The sequence below is a fragment of the Mustela nigripes genome, chromosome 14 (genome assembly GCF_022355385.1).
Source record: "Mustela nigripes isolate SB6536 chromosome 14, MUSNIG.SB6536, whole genome shotgun sequence".
Taxonomy (NCBI): Eukaryota; Metazoa; Chordata; class Mammalia; order Carnivora; family Mustelidae; genus Mustela; species Mustela nigripes.
Genome location: NC_081570.1, coordinates 15,120,608 through 15,137,779, shown reverse-complemented (window position 1 = coordinate 15,137,779; position 17,172 = coordinate 15,120,608). Strand labels below are relative to the sequence as shown.

Here is a 17,172-nt window from a genome sequence, read left to right as displayed (position 1 = left end):
GCATCATTGAGAAGATGGTTCAGAGAGTTCCCTTAAACCACACACCCAGCTTCCCGTGTTTTTAACGTCTTCTGTGGGATATCGGTCACAATGAATGAGCTGATATGGATACATTATTACTAACTGAAGTCTGTACTTAATTCAGATATCTTTCATTTTTACCTAATGTCCTTTTTCTGTTCTGGGATTCCCTCTGGGACACCCCATTACATTTAGAGTCCTGTCTCCTTAACTTCTCTTGGCCGTGACAGTTTCTCAGACTTGCCTTGTTTGATGACCTTGACAGCTTTGCGGAATACTGTCAGGTATTTTGTAGAATGCTTCTTCGTTGGGATTTGTTTGCTGTTTTCCTCCTTATTCGCCTGGGGGAATGTGTGTTGGGAAGGAAGAGCACAGAGGTAAAGTGCCACTTCTGTTACCTATCAAGAGTACCTACTCTCACTGGACATATCACTGTTGATGTTGACCTTGGTCAGCAGGGAGTCTGTTATTTTTGTCCTGAGCACAGTGGCACGGCTACAGTCAGGCCAGCGTTGGCTGTATGAAGGCCAAGCTCGGCTATGTGGGTGAGGGTAGGGGTGCCTGGGTGGCTCAGTCGGTTAGGTGTCTGACACTTGATCTCAGCTCAGGTCTCCATCTCAGGGTCATGAGTTCAAGTCCCACATTGGGCCCCATCCTGGGTATGGAGCACACTTACATAAAAAATTTATAAAAGAAAAAATATGTGGATGATGGGGAAATCCCAAGTAAATGAGAAAGATGGTGGAGAAAATAAAGAAAAACAGGTATGAAGTGGGTTGACTTGGGGCTGGGGTGCAGTGCTGTATACCAGGCTGTCCACAACAACCCTTTCTCCAGATGAGGAAAATGAGGTCCCAGAGGGGAAATGATGTGAGCCCAGGATCCTGGGATTGGGCTCAGGTCTACCTTGACTGCCTGACCCCCACTGCTGAATAAGCACCTTGACGCTGCATTCCCCGGGGAGGGGTTAAGGGAAGGGGAGTGGTCTTTGCTACAGGTTGCTTCTTTTTTTTTTAAGATTTTGTTTATTTATTTGACAGAGATCACAAGTAGGCAGAGAGGCAGGCGAGGTGGAGGGGGGAAGCAGGCTCCCTGCTGAGCAGAGATCCTGACTCTGGACTCAATCCCAGGACCCTGAGATCATGACCTGAGCTGAAGGCAGAAGCTTTAACCCACTGAGCCACCCAGGTGCCTGCTACAGGTTGCTTCTAATTTACTTTATTCTGCAAAGAATTCGTGATGGGTTATGACCAAAACTCATTCAGTAAGATAATAGGCAACTGAAATGGAAAATCAGAATCAGGGAAAACAGACTGAAAAATGTGGACAAGGAAAAGGCTGAACATAAAGACCAGGGAAGTGCCCGTAAATGAGTGTCTGATTTGACTGTCAGTTTCCTGGCAGCCAAGGGAAAAAGGGATCTGAGCCAATTCCTAGGATTCCTAGTATCAAAATAGGAACATTGTGGTAAATTTAAAAATAAATTAATCAAATGGAAATTTCCTTCTAAAAGACTGAGCAATGCAATAGATGACATAATAGTAATAATAAATGTCATATAGTCTCATCTTCAGGAGTGACACCCATATTTTCACTAGCTTGTCCCTTGCCTGAAATTGTTCTATTTGATTTTACATGACTGTCATCAAGCAAATAAACTCTACTCTTTCTTCTTTGTTGAAGTCACAGATGCTAATGCCCTTGTGAAAACCTAGGATACTAGTTATCTAGTTATCTATAGTTAACTAGTTATCTAGTTAGTGAACTAGTTATCTATATACCAGGTTGTATGCTGGGTGCCAGGGCTGGAAAGTAGTAAGAGGATTGTTGCCCACCCCCCAGGTTCTCTCCATCTCGGGTGTGGAGATGCCCAGATACAGCCTGTACATAATGCAGGTGCCACTTGGAGGAGGGAGGGGGGAACCTTGAGGAAGGAAGTGGGGAGGGCTTCATGGAGGAGGAGGTAGGCCAAAGATGGAGAGCAGTAGAGGGGAGGGGGCCCCAGTCTTGGGAGACAGGTATCAGCTACTGGTCCCTTGGGGGCGGGGACCAAGTCCTCCTCTGAACTGCCCCCTCACCTTGCAGCACAGGCCTGACGTATGTCAAGGACTCTTGGACTCCCGTTGGTGGCCGACCCCTGAGGGGCTGGCTCAGAGCTGGGGTGATGACCACACACCCGAGGGGTATGTGGAGGATGGACCCGGAGAGGGAGGAGTTCGGGGTTCTTTAGGCCATAGGGATTGACGGAAGCTGTTTGATTGAGTTGCGGCGTATAAGGAAAAAGGATACCTCGTGAGCACCTGCCGTGTGCCCTGCACTGCTCTAAGCACTTCGTCTGTATTAACTCCCTGAAGGATGACAGCAGTCCTGCAGTGGGGGGTACAGTGATTATCATCTCCATTCTCCAGACAGGACAGCTGAGGCACAGAGAGGTTGTCACTTGCGCAAGGTCACACAGCTGGGAAGTGGCCCCATAGGCATCTAAACCGAGGCTCGGATCTAGAACTTCTACCCAGTCTGTCGTTGTGCTGTTGAATACCTACTGTGTGAGATGACCTATAAGGACTTCACGGATCCCAGCCAATCACGAGCCCCCAAAGCAGGAGCTGGTGGAGCAAAGGCTCAGAAAGAATGTGGAAGCATGAAGGGTGTGGCCAGGGTGTCGCAGGCCTGTGAATTTCACTGGGACTGCACTTCCTGCCTCTGACAGCTCCAAGGTTCCTTGAAGATCCCCCGCCTTGGGCAAACCAACAGCGAGAACCCTCTGCGTGACTAACACAGTCACAGCAAATGGGATCCCGCCCGACTGTCACCCGGCCAGAGGCCTTTGGTGTCAGAAGCATGTGAGCGTTTCTAGTATTTCTTATTTCTGTTCACCCCAGGGCCTTTGATTTCCACAGGGTGGGGTTTCCAGAGCGGGGCACTGTCACAGCTGCCTCTGGCTCCCACCACTTTTTCTCTGCAGCTGGAGGTCTGGGGCGGGGTGGGGGGTTGAGGGGGATGAGCTGTGGCTCCCACTCCTCCGTCCTTGGTCTCCACCTTCTCATGAGCATCAGGCATAGAGGGGCAGGGGGAGGAACCAGAGGACGGGGGCAGACTCGCCACAAAGCAGCTGTGTTCTCCTTTCCCCGAAGCTTGTGGGGTCAGGTGTGACCCCAGCACTGCAAAAAGACGATTAGAACGAGTGTGGGCCACCCAGCCAGCTCGGTGACTGGACTCCATGAGGGCCCCACCCGAAGGTGCAGCTCCCCCTTTCACAAAGAGCACAGGACTGAGAGTGCGGGACCCAGGTTCAAGGCCACTTCCTAGCCGCATGGCTGAGGTTCTTGGAGGCAGCAGCATGAGGCTAGGCAGGCAGGCATTCACATCCTGGGCCTCTCACTCTCCAGCCAGGTGACCTGGGCGGCGAGGGAAGAGGGGGGTCGAGTTGTGCCTCCCCCCTCATCCTCAGTCTTCTCATTGGGAGCCTTGCAGAACATCTTGGGGTCAGGACCGCTACATTTTGTCAGATAGCACATCCACAGACAGGCTGCAGTGGGACGGACGGCACCGGTGGCCTGGCCTTGGCCCCTAGGATGGGCTTCCAGCCTCCCTCCCTTGCCTCCTGCCTTCGCTCCAACAGCCGAGGAGGCTCCAGCTGCAGACTTAGCCCCGGGGAGACAGGGCCTGAGGAACCCTGGCCCCAGGCTTCAGGGTCCTCCCGTTTAGAATGCTGTGTGCTTGAACAGAAGGAAGCATGAGGTAGGGCCTTGGGTTGGGGGGGACACTGAGCAGGGGACCAGAAGCCACCTTTTCTGGAGGGTGGTGAGGAGAGCTTCCTCGAAGAGATGATCTCTGAAATGAGATAGAAGGAGGCGGAGCCACTGCCTCTGTACCCAGGCAAATTACCTGCCTGACCCTCACTTTCAGGGTCTGTAAAAGGGGCCAATAATACTTACTCAGAGGGAAGGGCAAGAGGCTTAAAAGGATGATAGATGTGAAAGAACTGACAAATGCCTCATACCCCTAAGTGTCTCTGAAACAGTAGCGGCTGTGCTGGGCTTGGAAGGTGTGTGGTGAACTGAACTTCTTTTTCAAGGGTCTTTCCTTTGGGCAGTTGACAGCTGTTACTTAGTTTAAACAAGTGTCCTGGCTTCAGAAAAAGGCCAGCTGTATGTAACTCAGCGTGAGGAGAAGCAGCCCTGGAGTCCTTTCTACCTGTAGAGGGCTTTCCCCCACCCACTGGGAGTGGGGCAGAAGACTCCAGAATTAAAATTCTTCCCAAGTACCCACCTTCCCCAGGCCCGTGCTCGATAGTTTCCTTTGTCCTTGGACATTGCAAAATTTGATGGTCAAGGACAGCGGCACTGCCCCAGAGTAATTTTCACTTCCCCTCCTCTTGTTCCACCATCGAATGGAACTATCTATTGAGCACCTATTGTATGCGAGGTGATGGAGATTCTCTGTGCCAAAGAAGGTCCCGGCTCTGGGTGCGGGGGTGGGGGGGGGGGATCAATGTAAACTAAAATAACAACAGACTGCAGTAAAGATAGAGAAAAATGGGGTGTGTAACAGAGTATTTGAGGGACTAAGAGTGGTCAGGACGCTGGCGCTGGAGGAGGTGGCGATTTAAGCTAAGGTCTGAAGCGGAAGTGGCCATGGGAGGAGGAGAGATGAGGAAAGAATGTTCCAGATAGAGGGGAAAGCAGCTGGAAAGATCGGGAGGGAGGGGAGAAATGTGAGAATCTGAGGAACTGAGTGAAGGCCGAAGAAGTTGGGGCCTGAGTGAGTGAGGTGGGGGCAGCACGAGATGAGGGTAGGCGGGGGGCCCGTGGACAGACTGGCAAAGGGACTGTCTTTGGGAAGTGTCAAGCAAGGGAATAGCAAGTTCAGAATTTCCTTTTAAAGGTTCGCTCTGGGTACTGAGAGGACCAGAGCAGAAGCAGGAGGCTGCTGGGAGCTGTCGCTGTGACCCCAGGCAGTCACCCCACCCCTCTGAGCCAGTTCCTGCACACACGTGTGTGGCCTAGGGAACTGAATATGGGAATTGACGTGCTCTGGGGGAAGCTGAAAAATGTATAAATGCGGGGGATTCCAGGCCCCACTGGAAGTGGCGGGTCCTTTGGGAAACAGAGTGCTGGGTACCTAGGTTCCTGACCTGAGCACCCCACGTCTGAGGGAGCCTGCTTTTCCAGCCCAGCTCACCTGGCTGGGGAGGGAGCACCTGCTTGAGACTCTTGCCTCCTGAGACCAAAGGTGGAGGGATGGGTCACCTTCCTGGTTTTTTCACTAGCCCTAAGCCTCTGGAATTTTCATTAATTGTCTGGCTTAAAATCCCCGAGCTAGAGGAAAGGGGAAATGAGAGGGGAGACACCTGCCTTTTCTCTTCCACCTCCGGCCCCCTAATCTTTCTAGCTCTGATGGGGAGACTTACTCGAGGCATCTAAGGCGCCCTGGGAGGTGGAACCTCTCTCTTGACAGTTGTGGTCCAAATTAGGGGCATCTTCCTAGTCCTCCACTCCCGCTGGCAATCCCCGTCCTGAAGGGTGACTTGGGGATTCCCAAGAGGAGGGGCTGCTGCGAGACCCCTTCCCGCCAGCAGCGGCTGGCCTTGGGGGGCCTCCACCTACGCCAGGTCTCCCCTGGGGCCATGAAGGGAACCGGCAACTGCGCGCTGGTCAGGCCCCGCCCGCGAAGGTGGCGCGTTGTCCGGCCCGCGGGGCCAGTCTGTCGCGCAGTGGCCGCGGTGACACTGGGGACCAGGCATCGCCGGGGCGCAGCATGAGGAGCCTGTGGCCGCTGCACTGTGGGCTCCGGGGGTGAGGCGTCGTGTTGCATAAGCGGGGGCGGGGGGGCGGGGGGACGGGGGAGGCGGGATCCCCCTCCCCCCGCCGCGGGCCGGTCCGTGGGCCGGTCTCGGTGTCCCGGGCGGGGCGGGGCGCGCGGCGGTGGCGGCAGCGGCAGCGCCGGGCTGCTTCCCCATTCTCCCCATTTGCCCGAGAGCCATGGAGGCGCTGAGGGAGTCCGTGCTCCACTTGGCTTTGCAGATGTCGACCTACAAGCGGGCCACGCTGGACGAGGAGGACCTGGTGGACTCGCTGTCCGAGGGTGAAGTGTACCCAAATGGCCTGCAGGTAGGAACCCTGCCGGCTGCGAGCCCCCAGGCCGCTGGGCATGCGCACTGCTCCCTCCCCGCCCCCACCCTGCCAGCCCCCACCCTGCCAGCCGGAGAGGGGGCCATGCCTGCCTGGCCAGCTCAGGGCAGCTCTGGGCTCCGTGGGGGAAGATGACTTTCCCCGGGCAGAAGTGCCTCCAAGGCACTGGGCTCCCTCCCCCCAGGGCTCCTCCCCAGCTCTGGCTGTCCCCCAGTCCTCCTGCCACCTGCCAATGGCACTACAGCCCCTTGGCAGAGTTGAAGCACCCTAAGGAACTGAACTGGACCAGTTACCTTTCACAGGAAAGGCAGTCCCTGAGTGCTGAGGGACCTGCCCAGGGTCACACAGTCCAATAACGGCAGAGTTTAAAACTGTCCCAGTTTTAGTGTGGAAAGCCCTGTGTCCCTGGAAACCTTTCAGTCCTGAGCAAACCAGGATGGTTGGTCACCCTATCTGGTAGGCATGGCCCCATTCTTCCCCTTTCCCCCAATACCTGAATTTCCTGCAGGGAGGAACCCATCTTCTACCTCCTCTTTTCCTGTCCCTTTGCAGCCTGCTCACGAAACCCAGTTCCTCCCCTCCCCAGGGTCTGTCCCTGTGAGTCTCAGACATGCCCACCACCTCCCTTCCTTGTGGCAGAGCAGTAAGCATAGCTGCTTCCTGCTCTTCTCTCCCTGCAGGGCTGAGCTGGAACAGTATTGAACAGGGCCTCAGCCCTGGTGGACCCAGACAGGTGGGTGGGAGCAAGTTGGAAGTGTCAGGGACACTCAGGGGGGGCCCTTGATGTGGCTCCTGAGAAACCAGCCCAGAGAGAGCAACGGGGCATCTCAGTCCAGGAGAACTTATGCCAGGTTGACCAAGGGAGGCATTGGGGAATGTGTTTGGGCCCCCCAGTGAGCTGACCCCAAATCACAACTCATCCAGAGGGCAAGCTTAGGGTGCGTGCAGCCGTGGGCTGTCAGGTCCAACCCTACTCAGGGTTGCCCAGGACTGAAAGGTTTCCAGGGACACGGGGCTATTATTTCAGAAGCTGGAATAATAATACCAGTAAAGAAAAACAACACTGTTGGTGTCCTTCCTCCAGGCTGGGAAAGTAGGCTCAGGAAGATCCAAACTCATGACTCCCAAGTGGTCTGCCCCCTGGGACATGGCACTCTTACCCAAATCATCCCACTTAACTTTTCAGGATCACCCCATGAGCTATAAGGATTACTGTTCCCACTTACAGATGAGGAAACTGAGGGTCTGAGTGGGTATACAACTTGTCTTAGGTCCCAGAACTAGAAATCTGGGAGAGAGAGAGAGATCAACACAATGTGTCTGGAACCTCTTCCCTGGGACCCTTCTTGAGAGGCTAAATCCAGCAGGAAATTAGATTTCTGTGGCAGGCACTTTTCCCTTCACAAATCAAAACAGAATCTAATCAGCAATCTTTTCAGTGTCATCTTGCACAGAAGGTTCTAAATATATCAGCACAAAAGCATTTCAGAATTCACAACAAAATAATAGGCCATGTTGTCATCACCATAACATAACAACAGTAGCCCACATGCCTTTTTCAGGCCACAAAGGGTGTTCATCCATCCTGGGGCTGCCAGGGAGAGTGGAAGCAGCCCAGTCTCTCAAGCTGGGTTCCCTGGGATGAATTCTGATTCCGCTCATGGTCATGGGTGAGCTGCTTAACCCCTGAAAGCACAATTCCCTCATCTGTAAAATGGGGGTTAGGGAAAGTTGGCGATGCCTCTCACAGGGCCTCCTAGGATTATTGTTGTTTTTATGATCTGTGAGGTCAGGGCCCCGTGGCTATGTTACAGATGATGAAGCAGAGGCTCAGACAGGTTGGGGACATTCCTGTGGTCATAGAGCTATGTTTTGAAGTGCAGTGTTGCTGTCCCTACACCAATCTGCCAAACTGGGTACATTGTCTACTTTCTATACAGGCAAAGCCAAAATGATTGCCCCAAGGACTTGGGACCTTTCCGTGGGTACCTAGTCCAGCTTCACTTGAGCCCCCATGACTTCCCCAAAGCAAGTGTGAATGAGCTACTGCTTTAATGGAGAACTTGTTCAGCTCAATTTACGAAGCCAAGCTTTCTACTAATTTTTTTTTTTAAAGATTTTATTTATTTATTTGACAGAGAGAGGTCACAAGTAGGCAGAGAGGCAGGCAGAGAGAGCGAGAGAGAGAGGAGGAAGCAGGCACCCTGATGAGCAGAGAGCCCGATGCGGGACTCTATCCCAGGACTCTGAGACAATGATCTGAGCCGAAGGCAGCGGCTTAACCCACTGAGCCACCCAGGCGCCCACTAATTTTGTTTTTAATCACTGGAGTGTTTTTTTCTCCCTGTATAAAGACTTTACGTGCTTATTTATGAAAAAACAAAAAGTGTAAAAAATATATATTTAAAAGGAAACCATAATCCCAGCACTTGGAGATAACCCCTTCTGGTTTTCCACATTTGCACACTTATATTTATAAACATAATTGAGCTCACTCTAAGTACACGATGTTGTGCTGTGCTTGTTTCACTTAATGCCACTCCATGAGCATTTTTTCTGTTGTTTAACAACTCCCAAAACATGTTGTCATTAAAAATTATAACGCCAAGGGGCGCCTGGCTGGCTCAGTCAGTAGAGCATGTGACTCCCGATCTTGGAGTTGTGAGTTTGAGCCCATATTGGGCATAAAGGTCACAGTACATAAAATATAATGCCTCACAGTACCAGTATATAAAACTACCTATACCCCATCTGAAGGTTGGATAGTCGGCCCAATAACTAACATTGTAGGTGACCATTCCTCAGCCCTTTGGATAATTTCCTGTGAGCTGATGCTAGAATTGCAATTGCTCCTTGAAATTGAAGATTTTTTCTTATTTTTAAAAAGATTTTATTTATTTATTTTGACAATGAGAAACCAGAGAGAGAGGGAACACAAGCAGGGGCAGAGGGAGAGGGAGAAGCAGGCTTCCCGCCAAACAGGGAGCCCAATGCAGGGTTCGATCCCAGGACCCTGGGATCATGACTGAGCCGAAGGTAGGTGCTTAACGACTGAGCCCCCCAGGTGCCCCGAAGTTAAGATTTTTTAAATGGCCCCATCCCCTCCTCTCAAATTTCCCTCTTAGATGGGCAGCTATAAAAATAAGCTACTTGACTTTTCACAATTTTGAAGCCCACTGATTCTGGAAATCCAAAGTTACCCATACCAATACCAGTAAGTAAAACCCTGCATCTCTCCAGCAAACTTGACAGCTTTGTTACTGAGAATGCTGACCAAGTGCTAGATTTAGCACATTCTATGGGTACCACAGCTGAAAGGCTTTTTTTTCCCCCTTTATCTCATGTTTAGGCCCAAGGTAATTGTGATTCACTAAAATTACTCACTGCAGACTAAGGGCCGAATTTAAAGCCAGATGGCTCCAAGGCCTCAGCTTTGCCTCTGATGGTCTGTGAGACCTGAAAGCAGCTCATGAAATAGGTTCTTTTCTGTCAAATGGGGTTAATATTATTTTTTTATTTTTTTAATCTATTTTTTAAAGATTTTATTTATGTATGTATTTGTGATTGAGAAGGAACGAGAGGGCACAAGCAGGGGGAGCAGTAGGCAGAGGGAAAAGCAGACTCCCTGCTGAGCAGGGAGCTTGATGCGGGACTCCATCCCAGGACCCTGGGATCATAACCTGAGCCGAAGGCAGATTCTTTTTTTTTTTTAAAGATTTTATTTTATTTATTTGACAGAAAGAAATCACAAGTAGATGTGGGGCAGGTAGAGAGAGAGAGAGGGAAGCAGGCTCCCTGCTGAGCAGAGAGCCCGATGCGGGACCCGATCCCAGGACCCTGAGATCATGACCTGAGCCGAAGGCAGCGGCTTAAACCACTGAGCCACCCAGGCTCCCGCCGAAGGCAGATTCTTAACTGACTGAGCCACCTGGGCATCCCAGGGTTAATATTATTAGTCGACATTGTTTGCAAAGATTGAAATGAGGCCGTGTAAGTGAAAGCATTATGCACAAAAGCATTGTGCATAGTGCACAGACGGTGGATTTGGTTGCATTGTTACCATGACTCACTAGGCGGGAGGTCACGGAGATGCCCTAAATGTAACCACTTTGCTCTCAGGAGCCTCTCTGCTCAAAGGAGGCTGCCTACCCCCCCAGCCCCATGCCCCAGCACCCACCATTTTGGTGGCTCAAGGGGGGTCAGCTAAAGTGATCCCACAGTCTAAGCTGGGGAGCAGGCGGCCCTGACACTGCTACCCAAGCCTTTGAAACTCATCTTGTTGCTTCTAAAAATCAGTTTCTTCAAGAGAAGGGAAAGCTGAGATATTTCATTCTTGATGACTTTTCTCATCTTCCCCCCCCACACCTCCAAACATGCCACACACAGGGCTGTCCTTCGAGGGGGATTTCAGGGACAAGCCCACTTTGTACTTTAAGAAGACCTCTGTGCTGGGGCGCCTGGGTGGCTCATTGGGTTAAGCCTCTGCCTTTGGCTCAGGTCATGATCCCAGGGTCCTGGGATCGAGCCCCACATCGGGCTCTCTGCTCAGCGGGAAGCCTGCTTCCTCCTCTCTCTCTGCCTGCCTCTCTGCCTACTCATGATCTCTCTCTCTGTCAAATAAATAAAATCTTAAAAAAAAAAAAAAAGAAGACCTCTGTACTCACCAGGAGTCCACTTGTTTGAGATGGTCAGACCTGGGACCGCGTCTAGCTTCCTCATTATAAAGATAGGAGACTGAAGCCCAGACATGGCCCAGCTACACACGCACAGGGTCTTGATAAATCAAAGCTGACCTTCAACCTCCCTTTTCCCATGCCATGGGCAGCTAGCTGGGTGTTCCTTCCGGGAAACAAAGAGGTGGAAAGTGCTTCTAAATACTGTGGTTCCTGTGTCGATGGCAAGAGTCCCCTCCCCCACAGCAGGCACTAGTGTGAGCTATTATGGGTCATTGGAAGAGAGTCCAGCATGCAGGCCTGGGGGACAGGTAGGCTTCAGGCAAGAGGCAGGGACGATAAGAAGATACCGTTTTGCTCTGGGCGGGCCCCAGTGGCCTCAGCTGGAAGTCCACTGTATAAAAATTTTGCTGGAAGAAACTCCTCCAACCAAACCCCTTCATGGTAGCTGAGCTGTCAGGGTCTGTCTGCTCGGAGAGGCTGAACTTGAAGGAGGCAGCCTGGTCACCCTGCCAGCCCTCGTTGGGTAGCCAGGCTCTTGGGCTGCAGGGGGTGGGCTCCCTGCCAAACCCTTGGCCAGACTGATTCCCATTCACCTCTCTATGCAGTCCAGGTCACTGGGGGACCTGGTGGGGGCTCAGCAAGGACCTCTGCCTCCCTTTCGGACCCCCTGCTTCCTCCGAACACCAGGCTCTGCCCCACTTCCCACCCCTTCTCCCACTGGCTTGCCTCCTGGGCCCCAGGCATCCGTGTCCCTTGTCCTGTCCTTGGCCTGCAGAACTCGTTCTTGCTGTAAGCCTAGGTGAGCCAAGCACTCACTTCTGTAACCGAATATTTATCCCTCATTAGGGCTTTGTTCCCTTGGCTGTGTAAGCTTTGGGAACCCCTAGGTTGGACAGCTCAACTGTTTCTCTCTCTCTCTCTCTCTCTCTCTCTGTTTTTTTGGCTGTCTGTGTCTTTCTTCCTCTGTCTCCGTTTCCACCTTGCTCCTTTGAGGGCATCCTTTTCCTTTGGTCTCATTCTCCCTCTGCCCCCTTGACAATAAATGGGATATTAAGCCCACCCCTGAGGCGGCGTTTACAGTAATTCTCCGCTCCATCTCCCACGTGCCCGCTCTGCTCCTTGGCTGACGGCTGCTCCCAGTTACCTCTCCCGAGACGGAGTGGGCTGCCTGCCACTAATCCTCTCCCGCTCCCAGCCACTGCAGACCAGTGTCTGGTGAGCAACATGCTCTTGTTTCCAAAAGGAAAGTGAGAAAGCACTTGTGTCCTCCCCTTGCTGTGACCTCAGCTTGCTGGATGGTCTGAAGGAGGCTGGGCAGCGACCACAGGGCTCAGAGAGAAGGGCCTCGAAGCCTGGCCCCGTCCACTGCACCAGGAATCGGATGGCTTCCCCCAGAGAGGCCTCTGGGCGACTTCTCCTGCCCCAGGGGGATGCCTCTGGATCCCTTCTGCCCTCAGAGAGGAGGCTTGTCAAGCAACCCGCAGGCGCTCAGCCAGTCAGCACTGAGTTGAGCAAAGAACATTACAAAGGTTACAAACCCTATTTTCAAATTCCGTTTGCCATTTCTTCCTGGAACTGAATTTCTAATTTAATTTGGACTTAATTCTGATTCAGTTTCCCAGTGAACACCATCTGTTTGGTTGACACGAGACAATGAGGCTCGGCTCGACTCTCTTCTCCTCAGTGGCGTGGCCATGGGCCTGAGGCTGAGGGTTCTGGAGAGACATGAGTTTTCTCACTGTTCCCCCTCCTCCCCCACTTCCTGTGTTTCTTCTGGAGCTGCTACTAGTGCCTGCTCTTCAGGACGCTGTGAAGATAGGATAGCATCTATAATATTCTATAATATTCTATATTAGAATAGCATCACCCAGCAACAAAATGGAACTAATGCGATGGCCAGGCCCCTAGAAGGCACTCGAGTGTTAGCTACCTTCCTGACTCCTTTTTCCTTTCCTCTGTTTCTCTCATCTTCTCCCTTACCTTCCTCTTTCCCTCTCTTTTACCTGACTCCCCGCCCCCCTGGGAGTTGGGGGGCGCTCCCTCCACAGACCTGGCTGGTGAGGTGTGCCTGCTTCCCCAGGCCTGACGGTTATGCTCCCTGGCTTCCGAGAGCCAGCACCAGGCAGAGGGGTGCCCCCTGCCTCTTTGCCTGTTGCCCCCTCTCCTCCTGCACTGGGCCATGATACGGGGGCCTGAGGGCCCTCAGGAGGAGGCAGCGCGGGAGGCAGGCCAGGGGCAAGCTGGCAGGAAGAGGGAAATGTCAGTGCTTGCTTCATATCCTCTGGGACTCCTCTGAATAGCGGTTCCCAAGAGGAGCTGTGTGAGAAAATGGATGCCGAGGAAGAGGCACTTTATAAATCTGCCACTGCTGGGAACATGTTAGCACCTCCCTGGCCTTCCCGGCCCAGTGTTAACTTCACGGTAGTACCGTGGTCAGAAGCTTTGTGACTCGCCTTTTTTTTTTTTTTTTTTTCCTGTTTCTCACATTTTTAAAACTGTTCTTCAGAAAGGGGTTTTGGGCAGCGGCAGCCTTCCTCCTATCTGGGTCTTGGAGCCACCCGGCCCTCCTCGGAAATATGACTAGGCCCCGAGTTCCTTTTGCTGGTTTTAGAACACAATTCTCTTTTTTCCAAAAAAGTTCTCATGTTCCCCTTTCTCTGGTACGGCAATTTCCAGTCATTTCCTGCCCAGAAATTACGCCGTGATGACCATGAGGCTGCATGGTGCCCATCCCTCAGGGGACCGGCCTCAGATCCCACACGTCTGCGTGAGGTGCCTTGAGGGCTGGGACCTGGCTCCCAGGAACAGGCACCCCCTCAGCTTTTGGGGGAGCACTCACAGGTCAGAGTCTGTATTTCTTCATCTCCCCTGAAAGCTCCCCACTCCCCGCCCCCTGGCAGCTGTGGGTCCCCCCCACCCACCGCATGCACACACCCCCCTCCACCTTGGTCTTTCCAAAGGGGCACATCTGCTCTCTGTCATTCTGCCCTCCAGATGGAGTCCACATTCTTTAAAGGGGCTTATAGGGCCCCTTAGGTTCTAGGCCTTGCTTCCTCTCCCCTTTCCTTCCCCATTCACCTGGCCAGCTCCTACATATTCCTCAAGACCCAGCCCAGGTATCCCCATCTCCAGGAAGCCTTCCTCGACTGGACCCCCACCCCACCCTCCACCCCAGTCTGCTTCTTTATCCGCCTTCCTACTGGACTGGGAGCAGCTGAAAGCAAGGGAGTCCGTCTTCCTCTGAGTATTTCCAACATGGTGGCACATGACTGCAGTGTCACTGGGCCAAGCCTCACCTTCAGGGGACCCCACCTATGCTGGGGCCCAGGCTTTTGCAGGAAGCACCTCTTGCGATGGAAGGGAGCCCCGAGCTGGCCTCAGGTGTGAAGGCCTGGGCTGAGGGCTCCCAGTGCGGTTGCCCAGTATGTCCCTCCTTAGCTCCGAGGGCCCCACCACGCCCTCCACTTCCCCTCATTGTGCCTCCCTTCCTGTTTAGCTAGACTGTTAGGCTGGGGACATTTTTCCTCCTCCCTTTGAGGACCTGCCTGAATGGAGCGCTCTCTCCATTGCCTCTCCCTTGACATCTCCCAGACACCCGTCCCTGATCCTCTGGTGGGCTCCAGAGTCAACAGACTTGGGTTCAAACCCCAGCTCTCCTCATTTAGCTGTGTGATGAGAGACAGGGGCCTCGCATCTGTGAACTTGTTTCCTCATCTGTAAAAGAGAACTAGTAACACAGCCCTCCCGGGACCCTGAGGGTGTCATGAGCAAAGGATGTCCGCACTCCTGGAAAGTGTGAGCTGTGCGTGTCGTCCTGGCCTGCTGGTGTGGGGGCTCCGAGAAGAGCCCAGCTGGACGCTCACTGGATGCCTGCAAGTCCAAACATCCTGTTCTTTCTGAACTCCTTACTGGAGAAACAGGGGAAAAGCTATTCTTTTTTTTTTTTTTTTTTTTTCCCCTACCCGTATCGGGTAACACAAAAAAACACAAGTCCGGCTGGGTTGAGCGGCTTGAGTCTGGTGTTTAGGAGCTAATCCGAGCTGCTGAGCAGGGTGGCGGCTCCCTTCCTGGATTAGGACTGATTCTGTGGGAACCGGACCACCCCTGAGGCAGGAGGGCGGCCCTGATGGCTCCCCGGGGCCCGGGCCTGCCTCGGAGCCCCTTGCTCCTGGGGAAGGGGGACCCTGAGCTCACATCCTCCCCACCCCTCCTGCCTCCTTCCCTGCAGGTGAACTTCCGCAGCTCCCGGAGTGGCCAGAGGTGCTGGGCTGCGCGGACCCAGGTGGAGAAGCGGCTGGTGGTGCTGGTGGTGCTTCTGGCGGCAGGATTGGTGGCCTGCTTGGCAGCGCTGGGCATTCAGTACCGGACAAGTAGGTGCCTCTGTGTTTCGTCGTGGGTTTGACTCGCTCCTGCCCTCGGCTCTGTCCCCTGGGGTCAGAGGGCTTCCCTGCTCAAGCCGGGGCTGGCCTCCAGGGCCGAGGAGAGAGCATGGCCCGGACGGCTCGGTGCTGAGATGGGCTGAGACGTGGGAGCTGGACGGCGTGGGTGGTGCAGAGGTTTGGGACAGGAGTCCAACAAACACTGGCCCAGCAATTTATTGTCTGTGTCACCTCAGACAAGTCACTTCATCTCCCAGAGCCTCTGTCTGCTCTCCTGTGAATGGGGAAAATGGGGCCCGATTTGGGGCTGGCCCTGAGGATTAGAGATCATGTCTGTCACACACCTGGTGCCTACAAGAACTTCTTGAGTCTTAGCTCTGGGTGCTATCATTGTTAGGATGCGAGCTGACGAGGCTCACGGTCTGGCACTGTCCGCCATCCTTAGCTCCAACAGAAAGCAATAATAGCTTCCGTTTACTTAATACTTTCCATGGACCAAATACCACACCTCTTCTTTACAAACACGATCTTGTTTCCTCCTCACGGTGACCCTGTGAGGTGTGGTTACTTTTGACCCCATTTTACATCTGAGAAAGCTGAGGCTGGGAAATTAGGTGACTTGCTCAAGGTTATGTGGCTGGTGCACCAAGGGAGGGGGCAGCTGGGTCTCAAAGAAGACTGGCTGGCCCCACCTGCCTTTGTCATTGTGGTGCACCTGTGTGTGTTAGAACCCCCAGAAGAGTAGACCTGCCAGGCCCAGCTGGCCTCCGCGGGCCTCATGTGTACACATTGTCATCACATCTCTGGGTCTGGTCTTGTCGGGCAGTATGGTGGGGCCAGGCGGATCCTGCCCTCTGGGGTCTGGGGCTGGCTCTCTGCGTCTGGCTGAGAGTATCCAGTCGAGTACCTCGTGCAGAGTTGATGTTCAATAAGCACTTGTGGAACTGGAAAGGGCAGAGCCAAGCTAAACAACAAGGATAGGGGGTCTGGCCAATTCCAGGATCTCTCGTACCCTTGTGCCCAAACAGCTGGCTTTCCCCTGGCAAGTGGTCCATCTGGTGGAGCCGCCTCTGGGGCCTTTGCTCAGGGTCCAGTCCCACCAACTTGGTCACCTTGTCACGTATCCCATCAGAGAGGTTATGACCCTTCCCAGGATCTGGGAACATTTACCACAGGCTTTGCTGTGCCTTCCCCACTATAAAGTTGCTGGCCTGCATGGGTGGCCCTGCTGGACTGGGTGGGGAAAGGAGTTTGAGGGCCTGGAGAGAGGGCAGGACATCCCCACAGTCATCCTTACATCCACCTGTGTCAGGCACTCCAGCAGCCAGTGTTACCTTGAGACTGCCCCAGGAGGTCCCAGAAACGAGAAGGGAACCCACGAGGGCTGGATCCTAGAGCTCAGGCCCACGGATGGGGTCCACAGGAAGCAGCCTTGCTTCCACCTCTATCCCAGCACCCTCTGGGCCACAAGAGAGTATTCCCCAGCCTGGACCAGGATGAAAGGAGCTCTCCCCCGTACCCCCGCCAGGGTGACTCTGGGTCAGGATCTCATGAGCCCTGAGCCAACCCATGTATCTTCATTGGCCGCCTTGGTCTGGGACAGCAGGGGCCACCCCAGATGGACAGTAACCTCACGATTGCCAGCAGCCGCCGGCATTGGCCACACCTGAGCAAACATCAGGCTAGGTAGAGCACATTCTCTGCTGGTACTGAGGGACCCGTCTCAAAGTCATGTCTGGGCCCCTAAATACCTCTTTGTCTACTTTCCTAACACACCCTCTTTCCAGAAACTTGCAGGCGCTTTATACACTGGCAGTAAAACACAGATTCTCCCAGAAAAGATTCTTCAGTGTCTTACTCAGTGTCTTACTCGGGACCCAGCACTGTCCAGACGAGTATCTGTGGACTAGATCTGGGGCCGTTCCTCCTTCTTGACTGGTCACATACATCATCAGAGGAAGA

The 17,172-nt window shown here is 53.4% G+C and overlaps 1 protein-coding gene across 4 annotated transcripts in view; it reads left to right on the top strand.

The window, feature by feature from the left end:
• The window catches only part of ECE1 (endothelin converting enzyme 1), a 115,598-nt gene that overhangs the window by 47,224 nt on the left and 51,202 nt on the right, over nucleotides 1-17,172 (top strand). The window contains exons 1-3 of one of the 4 annotated variants that reach the window (XM_059376548.1): nucleotides 5,731-5,819; nucleotides 6,048-6,134; nucleotides 15,060-15,201. In XM_059376548.1, the coding sequence (XP_059232531.1) occupies nucleotides 6,048-6,134; nucleotides 15,060-15,201 (229 nt within the window). In that variant the 5' untranslated portion in view covers nucleotides 5,731-5,819. Of the gene's footprint in view, nucleotides 1-5,730; nucleotides 5,820-5,990; nucleotides 6,135-15,059; nucleotides 15,202-17,172 lie in introns of those variants that run through there. The other 3 variants (XM_059376547.1, XM_059376546.1, XM_059376549.1) reach the window with 3 other exon arrangements.